The sequence below is a fragment of the Sarcophilus harrisii genome, chromosome 1 (assembly GCF_902635505.1).
Source record: "Sarcophilus harrisii chromosome 1, mSarHar1.11, whole genome shotgun sequence".
NCBI classification, from domain to species: Eukaryota; Metazoa; Chordata; class Mammalia; order Dasyuromorphia; family Dasyuridae; genus Sarcophilus; species Sarcophilus harrisii.
The window spans coordinates 299,468,187-299,491,534 of NC_045426.1; the positions used below are offsets into that span (position 1 = coordinate 299,468,187).

A 23,348-nucleotide genomic window follows, 5' to 3' on the forward strand; every position below is an offset into this window, starting at 1 on the left:
TTGCTGCCTTACTTCTCTTCGCATCAGCTTCCGGAAAGGTTGTAGAAGACAAAAGATGCCGTTTCTCACTAATTTTGGTACCACGCTCCGCCACCCCCATGACTCTTAGGTCTTTAGCTCTGTTGCGCGCATTGCTGGCCTTTTTTGACCCACAGAAGTCGTTACCCCCAGGGCTGAGCCAGGGCCTGGGGATCTCGACCGGGAATGTTCCCGCATTGACCGAAGTTTACCGTTATCAGTCTAAATTGTGGCTACTTGGAGCCGCACACAGGCAGGTCTAGCGACGGATTTGGTGTTTGGGGCTTTTGTTTGTTTGTTTTGGGGGGATTGCTGAGAAATGTAAATTATCGGCATATTCATTTCACGTATCATAATAGCTTTTTCACACGCCAGATATGCTCCTGGAGTTACCTTCCAGCCATCTCATCTCTCAGGGGCAGCTGTGGGGAGGGCAGCTCAAAGTCTCCAGGCTCTTCCTGCTCTCTGGGACCATTGGGACAGAGCTGTAACCGGGCCTAGCGTCAGAGATTTAGACAGGCCATTTAGTCCAGCCTCCCTTTATTTTGTAGATGTGTGGCCCAGAGAAGTTAAATGACTCCTTTAGATTCATTACCATCATCATCAGAGAAAGGGTTTCCGATCTATCGCTACCTGCTTTCAGATCCTTGGCTCTATTCATTACATTATGTGGCCCTAACTGGGGAGTAGAATGGACTTGGTAAAAAGGCTTTGAGTTCCTCTCTCAGATTTTTCACTTAGTATTTGTGGAAGGTATCATACCAAATATCCTAGTTCCTCTCCAACTATGTATGCTATTTTCAAGTCTTTTGTTCCCTGACCTTGTCACAATTCTTTCATCTCTGAAATGTTAACAAGATTTAAGGTTAATTTTTTCTTCTTTTTCTGTATTGATGTTGAAACTGTGCATCTGTTGTAATTGCATTTTCCTCTAAAATTGGGGGCAGGAAGGTGTGGGGATGCATACTGGCCAAGTGCAGCATTGATTTTAAGTTCCTTTGAAATCTAATAGAGTACCAGCTCTGCTTAATAAGGGCATTTTTTGTGATCTGTGGACCAAAGCTGACCCTTTCTTATAATCTGTTAATGGCATAATCATCATCCTGGATTCCCAGGCTCCTAACGTTAGAGACATCCACAGTGCTCCCCTCACTGTACACATCTGAGCAATTACCATTCTCTATACTTTTGCAATATTTCTTGCAACCATACCCCTCATTTCACTTCCCCTGAAATGATTCAGGTACAGAAACACTTTTCACCTGGACCATTGATACAGCCTCCTTACTGGTTTTGCTGCTCTTAAAAGAAGTTGAATGTGTCTTTGACACTTCCGCCTTGAATAGAAACTGGATGTGTAATTTCATAATATAAGAAATTCTTTTGAGAAAAACCCCTATATTATTTAGATTAGCACCTTTACAGTTTATAGGCTTAGACAGTTACCTAGAGCAAAAAAAGGTTTAGTCACTTGCGCAAGAGCCACAAAGGCAGATATCTGAGATGACATTTGAACATGAGATTTTCTTCAAGGCTAACTCTCCATGAAGCAGACTTCCCATGGCCTCCCAAGTGAAAACTCCTACCTGACACTTTAAGGATTTTAAGTCTTGAGTTTGATATAGTGCAACTCCTAGGGAAGATGTAGCAATGGCCCTGAAGCCATCTGGCCTTGGGATTGATGTAGTTGGAGATAACGTATTTCTTCCCTTAGGTTATCTTGCTGATTTATTCTATATGACCAGGATGTTATGGCTACAAATACTGCTGGCTTTTGGATAACAGCCTGTTGAATAATGATAAAGAATTTCTCAGACTATAGAGCAACAATAATGAAGTGCTTAAAGTTGATGTAGGCACAGAACAAAACTGGATGTCCACTACTTGACCTAATGATGTTTCAGGCCCAAAGAATTGTGGGTATTGCACCTGTGTGCAATGTCAGAACCAGACTACTCAATTCTTCTAAACCATAAAATCAGCATATTGATAAAGCACCTAGTTTTTCTTTTTCCTATAAATTTATCTTCTTGTATCTGGTTCTTTGCCAATTTCTTTTGGAACTTATCCCATTTTAAATGGCATTACAGTTAAAATAAACTTTGCCCCTTGACTAGAAAATGGGTCTGAACCTGCCAATTCTTTTGAGATACCTAGAAACTCCAGTCTGGAACCCCAACATTTCTGGAATCCCCTTTGGACCTCCAGTTAATTTTCTAATCTTTCTAACCTTAATTCAGACTGTACCCAATTGACTGGATCCAACAAGCTTTTATTAAGCACCTTCTCTGTTGAAGGCACTGAGCTAGGTACAAAGAATAACAAAGGTAAAGTGAAAACCTGACCTCAAAAAGTTTATGGGTTCCTCTTACCTTCATATATTCTCTATTTTAGTCAAACTGGACTACTCATTCTCAGTTCCTGTCCTATCAAGATCTTTATCCCTTTGCTTATGCTTTTCCTTATGCATGAAGTATACTTTTTTATCTCATTTAGGGAAGACCCAATTCAGATTCTGCCACCATGAAGAAATGGTGAATCATTCCACCTGACTGAAGAAAGCATCCAAGTCTAAAAGTATTACCATCCCTAGTAATATATAAAACAACCAATATTCCTCCCCATTCAGATTTTTAGCATTTTTTAATCATCTTGTTCTTGCTCATATCCTAGTTATTTGGGGGTAATTGTCCTTTCCTTTCATCTCAGAGGCTCTTACTATATGGTAGTATGAAATCAAATATAACTGCCTTTGAAAAACTGAACATGGAATTGGAGAGGATCAAGGCAGATGTGAGCAAGATATAATATGTAAGCAATGAAGACCTCTGAAGAACTGGAGTAAAAGATATCATCAAGGAATTGGATAGGAAGAGTAGATAAGCTGGTTATGTAAATGAAGAAAGTGTTGCACTGATACCTTTGCAGTGTCAGGCAAAGGAGAGGAAAGACTCCTGCACATTGGGGAACCTAGTGGGAAGACATGAGTTGCACATGATAAACAGATATGGGGGCTGCAGTTTTCATTGTTAGAAGGAACTCCCAAAATGAGGAAATCACAGATCCATCTGAGTAGGTTATTTGTGTATATGTGAGCACATATACATACATACCCACACATGCATATCCAAATATATTGAGAAAATATATAACTTTAACAAATGACACTATTTGTATCGCCTTCTGCTGTCTTTCTTCTATGCATTTAAAAATGTTTTTGTTGTTTTGTGTCTCTCTCCCCAATAGAATCCCTTTCTTATCACAAATATGTATAATCCAGAAAAAAAAAAATCAATATACTGGCCATATCTAAGAAGGCCTATGTTCTTGTGTGTCTCTTTTTCATCTTCTTTGTCAAGAAGTGAGAGGAATGTTTCATCAACAGTTTTTTAAGTCATTATTTTTCATTAATTTGATCAGAATTCTGACATCTTTGTTCCCATAAGTTTTCCTACATAAAGTAAAGGGATGCAGTCTGAGTTGTCACAAAATTAAGAATGTGGTTTAAAAATAGTAATAAGAAAAATATAACAATTGTGCTAGCAAACAAAATAAGCCATTAAAAATTAGTCACAATAGCAAAACTATAATAGTGGGAGATCTCAACCTTGCACTCTCATAATTAGATAAATCAAACCACAAAATAAATAAGAAGTCAAAGAGGTAAATAGAATACTAGAAAAATTAGATATGATAGATCTCTGGAGAAAACTAAATGGAGGCAGAAAGGAGTACACTTTCTTTTCAGCAGTTCATGGAACCTATACAAAAATTAACCATATATTAGGACATGAAAACCTCAAATTCAAATGCAGTAAGGCAGAAATAGTAAATGCATCCTTTTTAGACCACGATGCAATGAAAATTACATTCAACAAAAATTAGTCACAGAAGCAGAGTTTAAGGGTGGGTAAAATACCTGATATAACACTTCCATAGCAAAAGATAGAGTAAATCCATTCTATAATCTTAAATATGATTAAAAATCCTATTACTTGCTAAAACTTTAGTAGGAAACAATACCCAAGTGCCACTCAAAACAGTTTTTCAATTATGTTTATTTAGAAGTAGGAAAGTTTAAGACAAAAAAGCAAAATAGAAGCATATTATATTAACAGGAAATAAATAAATTGCCATACCCACTAGTCTTCTGGTGGTCCAAAAAGATTATAGCAAGTATCTAAACTTTATAGTGGTTCTTTCACTATTTTGAATATTTTTTTATTTTGTATCTGTGTCTACTTGAGAAAGTGTTCCTGTGTGGAAACTCTAAAATGACCTATTAGTATTTGGGATTGTCAAACTAAAATAAAAGGTAGAGGATTGACATGAATGAATACAAATTTTTTTTCCCTCTCTTTGGTTTTAATCAAAAACAGAAAAAGTTCCAAGAATGTAAACACAATGAATTTTATTATGTTAAAAACAAAATAAAGCAGAATTTTCAACTATTAGACTTGGTCTATTCAGAATATTTTAATTCTATAAATAAGCTACTTAGGAATTTGGGACTTATTTAGTGGTAAGGAAGGAATAAAAGGAAAACTCTTAGAAAAACAAATAGCATTTTTTTGCCTTCATTAACTTTGTATCAATTCACAACTTGCCTTGATGAGTACCTAGACTATTTTAAGTTATTAGAACAGTAAACATACATTAAATCTAACAAGTAACAGCTTAAACCATGAGGCTTAAGTTAATGAAAACCATAAAGCAGGTAAATTTCAAACAAACACATGAGAAAGACTGGCTGGATAACAAAATACTACAGCATATTAAGGGAAATGAAATAGACATGACACAAATTCATTTTTTCGTCATTGTGTGAAATAAAGGCAAATAAAAATAGATTTTATTTTAAAAATCATTCAAAGGATATTTAGGTGACTTAGGGATGTCTTGTGCTTTTTTCTATTTCTGTTTGGGAGTTTGGTGACCTTTTTTAGATTTCATAATTGTTCCTACTTTATTATGAGAAGTAAATGATTTGGGTCTTAGCATTCCAGGGCTTTGACCTTTAGGAAGCATTTACTTTTTTTCTCTGCCTTTTTAGGCATCAATCTTTGGCTTCTTATGTTTGCCAGAGTCTGGAGTCTTATTCAACTCTGTGCAATTTTTGTTAATCTCTTCTGGTGTCCCCAAAGCCATGGAGGCCTTTCTCTTTTCATCAGGAGTTTTAGCTTGTGATGTTTCAGCATTGATGCTCTCTTCAGTAGAGTCCTTTATTAGGGCTGCTTTATGAAGCTGATAAAGAGAAAGACCACCTAATTAAGCCTATACAATAAACAAGTAGTTGACATTCCTCAATGAGAGTAGGATGTTATGATTTCTAGTACACTTAACACATGAGATTCAGATTAATCCTCTAGTCTTTTCTCACATGTTTTCATGAATAAGTCACAAAAGATACCTTTTTAAATATGGCTTGCCCTTTCATTTGCCACAGGAAGCAGAGACAGGAATGCACTGGACAAGTGGATAGTCAGGACAATTGGACATAAAATTCAGATTCAGTACTAGACTAGCAACTTGAACTCATTTTCCTCATCCTTAAAAATGTATTTTTCTACACACCAGTGAATGTTATATATAAAAAGGAATTAAGATTATAAGTACCACAAGGCCTTCTGAATAAAGAGCCAATTCATATTGAAGAACAAGGTTTTTAGTTTCTTTTTCTATCAGCCCATATGAAACCTTAGCTGTTAGACTATGACAGAAACCATTTAAAGTGCAGGTTCTATAAGGACAGAGGAAAGAACATTATATAAGGTGGAACACATAGAGCTTTATCAAAAGAAGCTAAGGAACCTTTACTTCGTAGCATCATTTGATCTATAATCTGGGAATCACTAGGCAGCCTAAATTCTGTGGCTTCAGAAGTGCTTGAAGATAGCATACATTTAAGGGGAGAAACCAATCATTTTTGAAAATGATTTCAAATTCTCATGATTTCATTGCTGACAACCAAGGCTTCTAACTATGGGTGGTGATTCAAAGAATTGTAATATAATAAACTCAGTGGCCACTGAAATATTTTTCTACTGAACATTCTTCATCATATTAAAGAAAGAAAAAAAGAATAGAACATTTTCCCAGATATGTATTTCATGAAGCCACTGGTATCAAAATCTAAAACAAAATAAAGCAATATTCCTTTTTACTTTAAAATTTTGCACAGACAAATTAAGATAACTCTCTGAAGTACCACTTCACACCTCTCAGATTGACTAAAATGACAGGAAAAGATATATGATAAATGTTGGAGGAGATGTGGGAAAACTGGGGACGCTAATATTTTTGGTGTGTTCTGAATTGATTCAATCATTCTAGAGAACAATTGGAAACAATGCCCAAAGGGCTATCAAACTGTGAATACCCTTTGATCCAGCAGTGTCTACTGAATCTGTATCTCAAAGAGTTCAAAAAAAGGGAAAAGGACCCACCTACATGTGCAAAAATGTCTGTTCTAACAGTCCTTTTTGTAGTGGCAAGAAACTGGAAACTGAGTTGGTGAGTTGGGGATTATGCGAATAAGTTATGGTATATAAATGCAATGGAATATTATTGTTCTAGAAGAAATGAGAAGGCTGATTTCAGGAATACCTGGAAAGACTTATATGAACTGAAGCTTAGTAAAATGAGTAGAACAAAGAACACTATATATCCAGCAACAATAAAATTATGTGATGAATTTGGCTCTCTTTTCCAACAGTGAACTGATTCAAGGCAATTTCAATAGACTTGTGATGTAAAGAGCCATCTGCATACAAAGAGTATGGAGACTGAATACGGATCAAAGAATGCTATTTTCATTTTGTTGTTGTTGTTGTTGTTTGCTTATTGTTTTTTCCTCTTTTTTTTTTCACCTGATTTTTCTTGTGCAGCATGACAAATATGCAAATATGTTTAGAATAACTGCACATGTTTAATCTATATTGGATTGTTTGATATCTATGTGAAGGGATGGGGAGAAGGAAAGAATAAAATTTGGAATACAAGGTTTTGCAAAGGTGAATGTTGAAAACTATCTTTGAATTTATTCAGAAAAAAATAAAAACCTTAACAAAATAAAATACGAAAACTTTTTATTTAAAATGAGTAAAATAAAATTTTGCATAAAAAGTTTTTTTTTAAATAAATATACATGCTGATTTTTAAAAAAGTAACAAAATTACCTCTGGATGCTTTTGAGAAAATGCTGCTTGAACTGGAACTAGCTGTGGAACCTTATCCTCATTGTCAGGCTCTGCTATGCTCTCCTTTTCTGCCTCTAGTTCATGATCATCCAGACCACATTCCCTTTCAGGCCTCACTGAAACCTGGAGAGAATTGGTGGCTATTTTGTTACCTTGATTTTCCTCCTAATAACAACAACAAAAAAAGCAAAATCTTAAGTTTTTAGCATTTCCATTTAAAAATTCATCTTATTCTAAAGTATGACTCTAGAAATCCTTAATATAAAGCTTTTCAGGTACTTCATGTTACAGTATCTATAGGTGAGTCTTAATTTCAATTTCATCCTTTGCCAGAAACAAACAAATTATTTCCCTGTAATTTAAAACCATTAATATTAATGAGTTCTTGGAATAACAAGCATCAGAGTTTGAACTCAGTAAGATGTCTTCTGGTGCCAGGACAGATGTTCACTCCAGGATGCCTTAACATGGGGTTAAAAATAAAAAAAGATTAAGAGGCTCTGACAAGCCACAAAGTTCCTCAAAATCTAGTAACATTCCTAGTCTAATGTAGTCTTTAAGTAGCTCAATTGATCCTGGTAAGAAAACAAATAATTCCAGGCAGCTAGGTGGTGCGATGGATAGAGCAGCAGCCCTGAAGTCAGGAGGACCTGAGTTCAAATTTGGCTTCAGACACTTAACATTTCCTAGCTGTGTGACCCTAGGCAAATCACTTAACCCTAATTGCCTCACCAAAAAAAAAAAAAAATTCATGCAGATAGCATGGATACAAAAATAATTTAAAACTGTGCCAAAACCTTTAATGAAAACTTTTAACTACAATAACAAATGTATTAGTTGTCGTTACACTACAATTAAAAGGAGTTCAACATTTAATAGTTTTATATCATTTATATTTAAGATTAACTCTCTACTATTTTATTTACCTTACTTTTCTGAGGAGAACCCAAAAAGGAGACACATGAAGAAAAGACTGGAAGGGAAAGAGATTTTTCTGTTTTCAGGTGTAGATATTTTACACTCTCCCACTTCTATAAATAAAGAAAAATACAAAATAGTATGCCATCCAAAGAATATCCTCTTAACACATAAGAATTGGCACAACCAAAGCACAGTACCTCTGGCAACTTTTCTGAAAGCACATCTACAGCAGCAAAAATATTTTCCACTAGGTGCTCTACAGACATTCCTGTGTGACCCACACGTGCTGTACTGAAATTAAGGAAATATTAATTATACATAAAAATAAAAGTGATTTTTCCCATTTTAAGAAACCATTTGAAAAAAGGAAGCTATCTGGTGCTAAAGAGATGAACTAAATATAATGGTGTTTGAATTATTTGGGACAGGCCATAATTTTATTATAATTTCATTTTATGAAGTAATGCTCAATCATGTGTACGTCCACCAATATTAGGCTAACTTATAATGTCTTACCTGATCAGCTAAAACCATATTTAGCTGGTTTCTACACTGTTTGCTCTTTATCAGTTGTAACCTAAACTTTTGCACAGTACATAGTTATTTGTTCTGGAAGATTTATTTACTATTTATTTGTTTATTTACTATTTACTTATTTATTTACTAAATTAAAAAAAAAATCCCTACCATAAAAAGCTATCATAGTAATAGGGAGAGTCAAGAAATAAATCTAGAAGAAAAGAATGACTCCAAAACATCTGGAGGAAATGGCTCAAAGGAAAATCTAACACAATGTGGCCACTCTTTATGGAAAAGATTAAGCAAGAGTTTTTTAAAAAATAAACATTTCAAGGATGTTTTTATAAAGGAAATAAGATTACTAAAGGAAAAAATAGAAACAAAATGAGAACTATGAAAGAGAGAAATGGAAAGGGAATTAACTTGCTGGCACAAGAAGTAATATCCTGACCAAACAATAAACTCCCTGAAACTCAGAATATACCAAACAGATGCCAATGAAAAGTTAATAATTTAAAAATAATTAGTATGTATACAGTGGTTACTATATGCCAGGCACTGAGCTGAAAAATGAAGGCTAAACAATTTGTCAGGATCACATAGCTAATAAGAATCTGAAGACTTGAATTCAGTTCTTCCTTACTTCAGTCCCAAATTCCTATCCATTGTGCCACGTAGTTGCCTCTATTAAGAAAGTTTATTAAAAGACTGGACAAAAAAAAAAAAAAATAGAAGAAAATACAAAATAGCTCACCTCAAAACATTGAAAAATAGATAGTGGAGAAAAATGTCTAAGAATCATTGCCTTTCCTGAAAACTACGAAGTTCCCAGAACTCTTATAATCAGAGGGTAAAGTAAAAACCCCATTGGTTACCTTCTGAAAGAAACCCTAAAATGAAAAGTAACAGCAATATTGTAGCCAAAAATCCAGAGATACCAGGTGTGAGGGGAAAAAAAATACTGCAAATAACTAGAAAGAATTAGATACTGTCAAGATCACATAGTTTAAATAACCACCATCATAAAGGAGTTGAGAACTTGGAATACTGTATTGCAGAAGGCAAAGATATAATCTAACAGACAAGTATTCAACAAAACGGATCTTTAATGAAACAAGAGGATTTCCAAGCATCCCTGATAAAAAGACTAAAAGATGCATAAAACTTTAAAAGCTCAAACACAGGAGAAAAGAAAAATATGAATGAACAAGGATAAATTACTTATGTTCTAATATGGTAAAATAATTTGTTTCCCCTCTGAACCTCACCACCATCAGGAGTCACAGAATATAATTAGATAAGATAGAATATAATATCCTATAAAGGATAATTAACATATTAACATGTTAATAATATGAAGGAAGAATGGAAAGAAAGAGGAAGAGAAATATACTGGGTTGCAGAAGGGCAAAGGAAAGGAAGATTAAAGAAAATTATCTTTAGTAACTGGAATGAGAAAGTAGAAGTGTATACATTCAAGGAGGAAAGAGGAAGGAAAGTATCTAACATTTGAACCTTACTTTCATCTGAGTTAAAAGCTAGAAGATAAATTTCACTCAACAGAGAATGGAAGAAAAAGGAGATAAAGAAAAAAGGCAAATTGAAGGAAAGGCAGCTTGAGGGAGGGAACAGTACTGAGCAAAACAAACAAAATTTTTTAAAAAGATGTTAAAAATATTTATAACCTTATTCAGGCAGCAAAAATAAGTGGAATCTAAAGGGTGCCCATAAACTGGGGACAAGCAAAATGGGATGTAATATATGGACCTGATGAGGTGATGTTTTGTGGTAGGAAATGCTGAAGGAGATGATTGAAGAGAAAATCTTCAGAGATTCTGTCTCAACTGATGCAGAATGAAGTAAACAGAACCAAGAACAATTTGCGTAGTGACAATACTGTAGAGAAACACTATTCTTTAAAAGACTTAGGACCTCTAATCAGGGTAATGACCATCCATAATTCCAGATTAGTGGTATCTGCCTTGGTGATAGAGGTATTATAGAATGAGACATAAATATATAGATACATTTCTTTTAAACATAGACAATGTAAAAATGTGTTTTGATTGTTTATAAATGTTTATAATTATCTCCACTCCCTCCCCCAAAAATATAAGAGAAAAGCAAACTTGTGGGTTATAATCAAAAGTAGACTTGGAAAAAAATTTATATTGAACATAAAATGGGATAAGTGTAAGTTTATACTGAAAAAATTTTAAATATATGACAAAATCTTAGGAAACCTTAAGCAAATCATTCAGTCATCCAAAGAACATTCAAAGCTTCATCAGCTACACTAATAAATGAAAATCTTGGTACATAATGAATCTAAATCAGTTTTATCTATCTCCAAAGCAGCATATTCTTGGGCTCCTAGAGGATCATCAATTTACATTTAGAATAAACTTCAGGGATTATCTAATTCAATGTTCTTCTTTTACAGAGAAAGAGATTAGTAACCAGAACAATTAAAACTCTAATTGAGGTCTTTCAGGCAGTAAGAAGCAAAGGCAGAAAATGTTTGTGGCAGTCCTGTTTGTAGGGGCTAGAAGCTGGAAAATGAATGGATGCCCATCAATTGGAGAATGGTTGGGTAAATTGAGGTATATAAATATTATGGAATATTATTGTTCTGTAAGAAACGACCAGCAGGACGAATACAGAGAGGATTGGCGAAACTTACATGAGCTGATGCTGAGTGAAATGAGCAGAACCAGGAGATCATTATATACCTCAACAACGATACTGTATGAGGATGTATTCTGATGGAAGTGGATCTCTTTGACAAGAAGATCTAACTTAGTTTCAATTGATCAAGGATGGACAGAATCAGCTACACCCAAAGAAAGAACACTAGGAAATGAATGTAAACTGCTTGAATTTTGTTCTTCTTCCCAAGTTATTTATACCTTCTAAATCCAATTTTCCCTGAGAAACAAGAGAACTGTTCAGTTCTGCACACATATATTGTATCCAAGATCTACTGTAACCTATTTAACATGTATAGGACTGCCTGCCATCTGGGGGAGAGGGAAGAGGGGGGAGAGAGAGGGAGGGAAAAATTGGAACAGAAGTGAGTGCAAGGGATAATGTTGTAAAAAATTACCCTGGCATGGGTTCTGTCAATAAAAAGTTATTTAAATTAAAAAAAAAAAAAAAAAAAAGCAAAGGCAGGTCTCTACACTCCAAGGATAATACCCTTTCCACTATATCACGGATATCAAAAGAATCAACAAAACCATATCATGAACACATGACTTTGAAATTTTTTGATTTCTCACTTCATTGGCAGCATTAAAAAGCATCAGTCAGAACCTACCGTTTATGACGAAACTTACTACCTGGATCTTGTTTTGATCTGCACCAGGGAGAAAATAACTTCTTTGACTTAAAAAGGTCAAAGAAAGAAAGAAATCACCAAAATATTTTTTTTTAAAGATAGTTATTTTTTGGAACATTAGGGATTTCAAGCGCTAATGTTGAAGAATTGTGCATGCATGTTTTGAAAAATAAAAAGCTTTAATTAAAAGAGAAAATAGAACTAGCTGTTTAACTGAGCAATGATTACATTTATGAATTTTCTTTTTTAAAGGAGAGATTAAAGTCATAGAAATATTAAGGTGTTCTTTTCAAAGTTGATGATACAAATTAATATTTTCAAGTTACAATAAGCAAAAACTCTAACCATGAAAAAAGACAGGATGCTGCAGTGGGAAGAGGCATGAATTTAAAAGCAGAAGACTCAAATTTAAATAGCTATTCTTCAACTTACCAATTATGAGAGTGTATATACTTTTTGCACTTCAATTTCCTCATCTGTAAAATGAGGGGGTTGAAATAGATGATCTAAGGTCCTTTCCTACTCTTCATCTAAGACTTCTATGAACTATAGGTGCAATTAAAGTGGGATAAAATGTTTAAGAAGTGGATTCTGTCAATGTAAAGAAATAGTTCAATCTACAAAATAGACTAAAAAAATTTAGGTAAAAATGGATGAAAAGTAATACTACTTACTTGAGACTACCATGATTAGTAACAGTTAATGTAGTTCCTTGGACAATTCTATTGATGTGTTCTGACAAATCCTGGGTAGTAAGGTCTACTGGTATAGGCACTCTATAAACAAAATAAAACAAAACCACCATTATTTTGTTTGACAAAGACCAGTGACAATTCAACAGTTCACAAAATAAAAGTAACTTACTTCTTTCTTCTACAGAAAAGCTTTCCTAAGTGTGTGAGCAAAATTCGTGTAATCCTTTCATCAGCAAGGAAAAGATCAAAAGCACTCACAAGGCGCCGCATAGTTTTATAAGTTTTATATTGACGTTTTAATCTTGTGTAAGGCATGACCTAGAAAGTAGGGGGGAAAAATCAGGTATTCTTGCAGATTTAGAGGAAGCCTAAATTCTCTGCCAGGATGGCAGAATAAAGGCAGTGACTAACTTGAGCTCTCACAAATTCCCTTCCAAAGAATTTTAAAAATAATGCTTCAGAATGCTTCAACAAAAGGACACAATAAAATAATTTTCCTACTCTAAGTCAACTATGAAAGTCAGGAGTAAAGATCTACCTCATTAAAACGAGAGTAGAGCCATGTGCAAAGTGTGTTGCAAAAGCCAGCAAGTCTCAGGAAAGCTTAGGTCTCAGCCCAGATTGTAAGGGGATCTGACAAATAGTCAAAAAGAAACTACAAGGAACCATGGCTGGCACTGGGTGCAAGATGAAATTGCACTGCCCCAACTGATTACAGAAATGCACATTTTAAAAATTCTAAGGTGTATGACAGAAAAGAAAAATGCCAAAAGAGCACATGGGAAAACTGAGACACTAAGACTGTTGGTAAAAGTAGTACACTGATTCAATCAATTTGCAGCAAAATTTTATTATCAGTTTCATCAAACTTCTATTTAAAATTCAGTCAGGATTTTATTTGTATCTGAGTGTGAGGAATGGGGAATGTAGAGACAATGTTAGAGGAAGTTCCCGCTTCTCTTTTCTGTCTCATTTGGTGGACATTTTGTGCAAATTGGTGAACATATGGTGGACTGTATTTCCATATTTGTCATGTTGTACAAGAAAAATCAGACCAAATGAAAAACTTTCAGTCTATCTTGCATCCATTAAATAAAACCAAAGGGCTAAAAAACCACATATGACCTTTGATCCAGAAATACTACTGCAAGTTCTATATCACAAAGAAATTAAAGGGGAAAAAGGAAAAGGACCTAAATGTACAAAAATATTTATAATAGCTCTTTTTGTAATGGCAAAGAATTAGAAATTAAGTGGATGCCCATCAATTAGAAATACCTTGATATAGGACTGATGGAATACTATTGCATTCTAAGAACTTTCAACAGAGGATGGTTTCAGAAAACCTAGACTTGCATGAACTAATGCAAAGTGACATGAGTTTCAGGAGAACAAGTAAAAATAATATTGTACAATGATTAACTGTGAATTATTTAGCTATTCTCAGTAACACAATGATCTAAGATGATTCTGCAGGATTTTTTATGAAAAATACTCAAGAGAAAGAAGGAATGAAGTCTGAATACAGATCAAAGCATACTTTTTAAAAACTTCATTTTTCTTGGAATTTTTTGGTCTGTGTTTTCTTTTATCATGTGAATTCCATGGAAATTTATTTTGTCAACAAAGGAAAGAATGGCAAAAATTTGGAATTCAAAATTTGGAAAAGAATGTAAAAAATTGTTTTTACAGGTACCTGAAGAAAATATTAAATATTCTAAAAAAAGCAAAGCTACTTAAATAATTCTGTTAAACTTTACAATTAAAGGAAACCAAGAAACCAAAATAAAAAGAAAAGTAGCACCTGAAATAATGAAAAGAATTAACATAAATTTTGTAACACACTAATTTTTCTAAGTTGTGAATTTCTCCAAGGTTTATTCTCCATATTTATGAAAGTAAAACTATCTCATCTATAGTTTACCTTTAGTACACAGAATGCTCCTAAAAAAGGAATCAAGAAATATCATCACTTCAATTACATTAGAAACTTTTTTTTTTTTGCTGAGGCAATTGGGGTTAAGTGACTTGTCCAGGGTCACACAGCTAGGAAGTATTAAGTGTCTGAGGCTGGATTTGAACTCAGGTTCTCCTGTGTTCAGGGTGGGCACACTATCCATTACACCATCTAGTTGCCCCACATTAGAAATTTTTCAACAGGCTTTTCTTCAGTCCCACCCCCACATAAAAAATACCATTTCAGAAGACCTTAGGAAGCATTAACTTTATCCCTTACCTCAGTAATGCTTGTAATCCCCTTATTTTTCAAAAGCTGCTTATAGAAATTTTCTGTCTCTTCTGAAGTTAAATTGGATTCATCCTTGGTAAATAAACAAACTCCTTTTGTATCAGGTCTAATACCATGTGGCAAAGGTCTGTAAAAATAAAAGAGCCCTGGTGAAAAGTCCTAGCAGCTAGCCAATAAGTAGACTAGGTAATAAACCTCTGTGTCTGAAAGAATGCAAAATGAAGTTGATGGTTACTTTTTATTCAAGAAAGATTTTCATTTGTAAAATATTTCACTAAGATACTGATAACTCATTACTAAAAAAAAATCATATTTCTTACTGATATAGGACAACAAAACTCAAGAAAACCATTACAAAGAGTTACCAAAAAATGTGTGGGGTAAATAAACAAAGCTTACAACCAAACATTTTTAAATTCATGTAATTATAACATATAGCTTAAAGTAGGGCTTCTTAAATATTTTTTTTGGTCACAGGCTACTTTGGTACTTACCAAAATATTAAAACGAGTTAACAAAAATTGGAACATTAATACACTCTTACTAGGACTATGAACTGATCTAATCATTCTGGAGAGGAATTTGGAACTAGGCCCAAAATGCTATAGAAAATCAGCATAATCTCTGACACAGAAATACCTCTATGAGGTCTGTATCCCAAAAGGAACAGAGAAAAAGAGGAAGGTCCTATATGTACACAAATATTTATAGCAGCTCTTTTTTTGTGTGGTGGCAAAGAATTAGAAATGGAAAGGATACACATCAACTGGGAAATAGCTGGACAAAGTGTTGATAAAGGATTATGATAGAATATTATTGTGCTATAAAATGTCAAGAAGGACAATTTTAGAAAAATCTGGGCATGTGAAATGAACAGAGCCAGGTCTTAACCTTTTTCCAAAGGTTAAGACCAATATTCTAAGATAATCAATTCTAAGTAAATTAGCTGTTTTCAGAAATACATTGATAAAAGACAAATCCAAAGGAGTTATAAAAAATGTTAATTGCCTCGAGACAAAGAACAGATGAAATATGAATGCAGATTGAAGCATACTTTTTCCCTTTATCTTTCTTGCTTTTTGCTCTGTATTCTCTTTTGAAAAATGGCTAATATGAAAATATATTTTGCATGATTGCACAAGTATAATCTACATCAAAGAGCTTGCCTTCTCAAGGAAGGAGAAGGGAAGAGAAAAAAGACAATTTGGAAAGCAACAATTATAAAAAATAAGTTAAAATTGCTTTTACATGTAATTGAGAAAAAATAAAACATTCTTTTAAAAAATGACACAAAGATTTTTTTTTCTTTTGTTCTGCTTCTTTCACATTAATGCAGAAATATATTTAACATGCCTGCACATGTATAATCTACAAAAAAATTGCTTGCCTTTTTGGAGAGGGGAGTGAAGAAGAAGGGAGGGAGAAAAAACTGAAAATGAAAATCTTATAAATGTAATTATTGAAAACTATATTTACATGTAATTGGAAAAAAAAAACCACTTTAAAAAAAAAAAAAGAAAAAAGTAACTTCACAGAATGCAGGTTGAGAATTCCAGTAACCAGACATACTATTTTCTTAAAATAATTTAAAAAAATTTTTTTGATGGTTTGGATCTCTGCTTAGAAAAACCTACAGCCTTAGACAGAAAAAAATGTAGTGTGCAATACAGAAAATGCAGTGTGCAATACAGATGTATATGCTGATCTTTTAAGATTAGAAAAAAAAAACTTCATTTAAAGTTGAGATTAATTTACAAACTATCTCATTCATTTATTCTTTCTTCCAGAATAGCTATAATACAAAGTGGTTTGTGTTAAATGCCAAATAGGTGGTAAGGACAATAAGTATTCAGGAGAGTTTAAATAGGGAAATAAACACTGGGGCCATCAAGGGAAGGACTCTTGTACCAAATAGGTGAGAAAAACTAGGCTGTGAAGGAAGGATAGGAGCAGAGTGGAACACAAATGAAGAAAATATTTCTTATTAGAAAAATAGTACATGCAAGAGCAAATAAAATTGCAACTTTTTTTAGGAAACAATAAATAATTGTCTTGGTAGAAGATTAAAGCAAGAATAATCAAAAATTGTAGAGTCATGCTACAGAGTAAGAAGGGATCTCAGAAGTTATTTAGTCCATACCACTCATTTACAGAGGTTAAACTGTTAAACTGTATTTAGTTAATACATACTATGAATGTAAGAAGCATTGTGTTAGCACTGGAATGAAGCAGTTAAGCAAAAACAATCCCTATCCTTAGGCTTACATTCTAATGAGGCAGACAAAATGGAAAAATAGAGACACGCAAAATACAGAGTAGAAGAAGGGCAATATTAAAAGGGAAGCTCCTGGCGAGAATAGGAACGGCCCTCAGCAAGAGGTGCAATCTGAGCTGAATCTTTTAGAAAATAGGGATTCAAAGTATTTGAGATTACAAGGTAATTAGCTAGTCTGGGAAAGGCATGGAGATGAAAAGCTGTGGTAGAGGAGGTATAGCCAGAGGGCCAGTATAGCCAGACTATATTTGTGAAAGGGAGTAATGCATCAGAAAACTAGAAGGGCAGGGATGGGCCAAGTAGTGAAGACCTTTGAATTTATAGAATATAGTCTTTGAATCTAGTGAGTATAGAATCAGTCTTATGATTTAGGAAAATTACCTTGTGTGGGGGAATTAAAATTATCCCATTTACAATAATAAGGACTAAAGAAGAGCTTTGAGCCAAGGGCATTTTATTAAAAGGTCCATGGTTCCCTCTAATGAGGTAGACCTCAGATCTTCCTCATGATCTGAGATGTCCTCTCCTTCAGGACCCTAATTTTAAAAGACTAGATGTCAGTCATTCCAAATACAGAGTAATTCCATTGATCAATGGAATCAAATAGAAGCTAAAATGGGATCATCAGTTAGCTAGATCTGAAATGTCTAAAAGACAATTCAGATGACCAAAAAGGGTGAAGTAAGGAACATCTCCACACAAAGTGGACAGGCTTCTCCTTTCACTGGGCAGAAGGAAATGGTACAAGCTATCACAGTCAGTGACCTAAATAGTCATAAGACGGTCATTTGCTCCTATTGAAGAAGGGATTGGTCTGGAGATATAAAATATTTTGGGAGACTTTTTACATATTTGTGATCTCTGCCACGCTGGGCTTGGTCACCTTGAAAAAGCCTTTAGTTAACTTCCTATAGTTTAAGCAAGTGAACTTTGAATCTGTGGCTCACATTTCTGGGACAACTCTATAGATTAATCTGAGAAACCAGAAGCTGGTGATGAAGGTCTTTAATAGATTAGAGTGGTGGCTAAATAAGCAGAGAATAAGAGAAGATATAAGAGATCTGTGGAAATGGAAACAAAATCTGTCAGGTGTACACAAGCAACCAAGACAAAACAAGTTTGGTTTCAAACCTGTATAACTTGAGAATGATGGTGCCCTTGACAGTAAAATTAGTTCTATGATGTCACATGTGTTCCTAAATGTTATTACACAATAAAAACAACAGTATTTATAGGAAAATGGAATTAGGTACACAATACTCAAAATCTTAATTAAAAAAAAAAAAAAGACAGGAACCTAATAAAGTGGTAAAACAGTTTTATACATATTAAATGGTTAAGGAATACAGAAATTCTATAATAAATACAGGTGGTACCCAACTCAGGCTGCTGCTCAGCCTGTATCTTGCACCCCACTTCTCATAGGGTTGTCCTGGCAAAGTTAACAACTACTGGTAAAAGGGTGTCCTTAAGCAGGAAGGCAAAACTCCAGGATGTAAATGGTGGGGTGGGCCAGAGCATTACCAGATGGGTTCCAGTTTGTGAGTTATTATGAAATACCAGTTTATGTTTTCTCATTGTTGCTCCTAGATGAAATTGGATATAACCCCCCCCAAAAAAAAATCTGAATTATGTTCAACTTGTTTCCTTACTATATCAATCCTATTGGAACAAATTCGTGTTTCAAAACAAGCAATATAGTAGAATTACTGTAATTGCTTTTTTAATCTGCAAAGATGAAAAAAAAGACAGAGGTGGCTTAAAGAGGTGCCGGAATATTCTGTTTTGAACATGTTAATTCTGAAGTGCCTAAAAGACAATTCAGATGATCAAAAAGGAGTTGAGACCACAGAATTAGCATTTAGAAGACTACATCTAGGGATCGTGTATTTAAAGAGGATACCTGAATACAAGAGAACAGATAAGTTTACCAAATGAGACAGAAAAGAGAGAAAAGAGGGCACTTCCTCTAACATTTCCCATTCCTATCACTCAAATACAAATAAAATCTTGAATTTTAAATAGAAGTGGAATAAGGCTGTTAATAAAATTCACTGCAAAGTAGACTCAATGTTTAAAATAAAGTTAACTGGGTTATGAAATTCTGGCTCTGCCAAGTAAACGAAGAGTAAAACTTGAGTCAGTCACTTAAACTTTGTCTTGAAGTCTCCTTATCTAGATAGGAAGGATGTGAGGAACAAGTGAGATAATGTAAATATAGCTCTCTGCTAATTATAAAGTAGCATATATAACATTATTATTATTAATAACTCAAATAATAGCACAGAATACAAAGTATTTGCTCAAGGAACAAAGAAACAAAGTACTGAAAATGAATGACAAACTTAAATCTTTAAATGAACTCACATTCTGATTTCTTTTCCATTTGGGGGAATTTTCCATAATGTCACCAACAAAAACATATTCTCATTCTCATCCACAACTGATGTATTAGCAATTTGCTTGTTTCTTCTATATCTTAACAAATCTTCTGTTGCCTTTTTAATCTGCAAAGATGAAAAAAAAAAAAGAGAGCTTAAATCTAGTTCATATCAGTCTCAGTTTCATTTTTTCTTCCAATATATGCTTTTCTGTAGGGCAAGTCCTGCATTTTAACATTTGTCATATCTCAAAATTGACAAAAACTTTAAAAGACATTTAATACAGTTCAACTAACAATAAATACTTAGTATGTATCCAAAAACACCCAAGAGTTTATAGAATTTGGTAGAATATTCTTTAATTATCAAAGAATACAATTTATCTGTGGTAGAGAAGATGCAACATGAGATTTTCGGTCAGGAAGACTCATCTTCCTGAGTTTAAATCTGGCATCAGGCACTTGTTAACTGTGATCCTGGGCAAAGCACTTAACCCTGCTTGCCTCTATTTATCACCTATAAAATGAGCTGAAGAAGAAAAATGGAAAATCACTCTATTATTTAGAAAACCTCTAATAGGGTTAGGGAGAATCAGATACAATTGAAAAATGTCTTAACTAACAAAAAAACGATTCATCCATGCTCTCTCATCCTGAACAATTTTTGTCCATGTCCTTTCATAGTTATTGTACAGATGCAAAATTACAAGGCTCCATGTTTTCATAAAGACTTGGCAAACAGGGCAGCTAGATAACATAGTGGACAGAGTGCCGGCCCTGAAGTCAGGAGGACCCGAGTTCAAATCCAACCCCAGACACTTAATACTGCCTAGCTGTGTGACCCTAGGCAAATCACTTAACCCCAATTGCCTCAGCACCCCTCCCCCCTCCAAAAAAAAAGACCTGGCAAACTCTATACAAAAGAAATTGCCTACTAAATATCTGTTAAGTGAGTAAAACTTGCCATACTTAGAGAATCTTTAAAAATAGCTCACAACGATAATTCTGTCCCCTCCCACCAGAAACAGGAGTAGTAATATTGTTCTTCAACACAGGGTGATTGATGTCTTGACTCCTAAATGAATGTGATTTAAGTAAGGCAGAGTTTCAACTTCAATCTTACTTCCACTCAGCTAAAGTCAAAATGACTGGTAATGACCAGATCTATAGCTACAAAGGATGACCATGGCTTCTTCAACTGTCAGACCAATTTCTAAGTTCCCTGAAGCCATGGATCCCGATGAATTCACCCCCCTTCCTGGCAGTTAGAACAAATTGTTCTCAACCAAATTCTATCAGAGCAAATCTTCCCATGATTGGCATAGATATCCCTCTTAACTCATCCACAGGTTTGAGCCCTATCTGTTACCCTCAAACTAGTTTAGCCCATCTGCCCAAAATTGATGTGGCTGCTGCCTATGCTACAGTTTCTTGGAATCACAGGTGAGAGTTGGGTGAAAGGTAAAGGTACTACCACCACTACTAAAGGTAGTGGGATACAATCCCTATATTTATGCACACCTGCATTTTTGATTTCCTTCACAAGCTAATTGTACAATATTTCAGAGTCTGATTCTTTTTGTACAGCAAAATAACGTTTTGGTCATGTATACTTATTGTGTATCTAATTTATATTTTAATATATTTAACATCTACTGGTCATCTTGCCATCTAGGGGAGGGGGTGGGGGGATAAGAGGTGAAAAATTGGAACAAGAGGTTTGGCAATTGTTAATGCTGTAAAGTTACCCACGCATATATCCTGTAAATAAAAGGCTATTAAATTAAAAAAAAAAAAAAAAAAAAAAAAAAAAGGTAGTGGGATAAGCAGTCCTTGGAAAGGGCTCAGCAAGACTTCCCACCATAAGTGCTTGTCTACCTGCAAAAGCCCATATACACCATAGGAGTAACTAAACAGAAAAGGTAAACAAGTTTTATACTAGGCACAAAAGTACAAAGATGAAAAATTACAAACTACTCACATGTCTACAAAAAAAGTAACTATGAAGCAGAATTTGGAAAAAGCAACTGAAAGACTAAAAGATCTCAGATGTAAAGAATACATGAATAGTAGTTAAGGAAGAGGAGGTCCTTAGTTGATAATAACAAAGGCAAAGGCAGAATTGAAGGAGGAATATATTCAGGGAAGGTTTTTTGCCAATGCAGAACTATAGGAAAAATTAAAGTTTGAAGGGCTTGACCAATATCAAGTGAGAAATGTCTGTCAGGTAGCTAGCAGATCCAAGAATGAAGTTGGGGGAAGAGAGACTCAGACTGGCTATAGAAACATTTGGGATATCAACCACATTTGTAGTATCAACTTTTTATGATCCCATGAGTTTTCTTGGCAAAGACAGTCAAACCCTTTTCTTCTGCAGTTCTTTTTACAAATGAGGAAACCAAGTTAAAGAGGGTTAAGTGACTTGCTCAGGGTAACACAGTCATTAAGTGTCTGGGCCGGATTTAAACTCAGATTTTTTGGAATCCACCTAGCTGCCTCCTCAAATGGTAATTTAATGGAGGGGGGGCAAAGAGGAGGACGGAAGGGAGAACCTGAAAAAACAGGTAAAACAGGAGACAGCCGAAGTTAAGGAGGCGTAATGGAGGCGAGGCACTTCCAGGAGGTGGTTGGTCCGGTGTCCCACCAGCCCTGGTCCCAACCCTTTATTCAGGCCTCGAACAACCCTTGTCTCTTCCGAGGATTGACAAGTCCCAGCGGCAGTCTCTGGGGATTGGAGGATGCGGCAGCGAAGATCAGGAGGAAGAGAACAACAAAGCCGGGAGCCTCAGAGGGAAGCGCGATCGCCGCGGATTCGGGTCCCCTTCTGTTTGTCACGCACGCCAACAAGGAAACGGGCGTATCTAGGAAACGAGCGTCTTACCCCGGGAGCCTTTAGAGCAGCGCCCGAGGCTCCCTGCCTCCCGGACATCGGGCCTGGGCTCCGCCCCTCCAGTTTCAGACTTAACCCGGCGACTGCGGTCTATCCCGGACCCATTTCGGCCACCCAATCCCGGCCCCAGAAGCACGTGTACCCTGCGCCCCCGACCAGTTCTACCTCCTCGCGCGACACTAGCAGAAGTCCCGTCTTCTCAAGAACTGGAGCACTCATCTTCCCTACAAGCCTCCGACGGTCTAAAGGAAAGGGGAGGGGGCGGGATTCCTGATTTCCGGTTTCCCGAAGAAGGACGCCGGAAATAAGGTACAAATTACCGGGCCCGGCTTCTTTCTGGAGAGAGCTTGAGGCCGGAAGTTGCTTCGCATAGTCAGCGTTTGGGCCAGTGTTTGTTGACTTAGTTATCTTCCGTTTAGGGACGGCTCAGGTTGTGGAAGGGGACGAATAACTGCTTTCCTAACGTTTGTGTCCATCCCATCCCGCAAACCTCCGGGGATGGCGCGTAGATTTTTATAAGCCTTTTAAGTGTTGAACTCTCAGCTTGCGCCCCATTTATCCGTCTCTTTCGCCCAAGAGAAGTAGTGAAGACTCATCCCGAGGGCGGAGAAGGGCCATGGCGATCTGAGCCTGTCCCCAGATGTACTCCTGGGGTTACCTGGAGTCATCTCATCCGTTATGGGCACTTATTGGGGGAGGGCGGCTCAAAGTCTCCAGGCTCTTCCGGCTTCTTGGGACCATTAGGAAAAAATGGTAACTGTGACTAGGACCAGAGATTTGGAGCTGCCCTTTTTAGGTCATCGAGTCCAGCCTCTCTTCACTTTGCAGATGAGGAGTATGGCCCAGAGAAGTTATTAAATGAT

General features: G+C 35.4%; 1 protein-coding gene across 2 annotated transcripts; it reads right to left on the minus strand.

Annotated features, from left to right (window-relative positions):
• Positions 1–4,056: 4,056 nt before the first annotated feature.
• Positions 4,057–22,946, minus strand: LOC100916787 (ribosomal L1 domain-containing protein 1). 2 transcript variants are annotated; one of them, XM_031944320.1, is made up of 10 exons: positions 22,651–22,946; positions 22,148–22,456; positions 19,583–19,722; positions 14,929–15,067; positions 12,862–13,010; positions 12,672–12,773; positions 8,336–8,429; positions 8,144–8,248; positions 7,197–7,382; positions 4,057–5,262 (listed from the first exon to the last, which is right to left on the minus strand). In XM_031944320.1, the coding sequence occupies exons 3-10, from the start codon at positions 19,636–19,638 to the stop codon at positions 5,068–5,070; spliced, it is 1,026 nt and encodes a 341-aa protein (XP_031800180.1). In that variant the 5' UTR covers positions 19,639–19,722; positions 22,148–22,456; positions 22,651–22,946; the 3' UTR covers positions 4,057–5,067. The 2 variants fall into 2 exon arrangements, with proteins under 2 accessions (XP_031800180.1, XP_031800175.1); XM_031944315.1 differs by lacking the exon at positions 22,148–22,456.
• Positions 22,947–23,348: the final 402 nt, after the last annotated feature.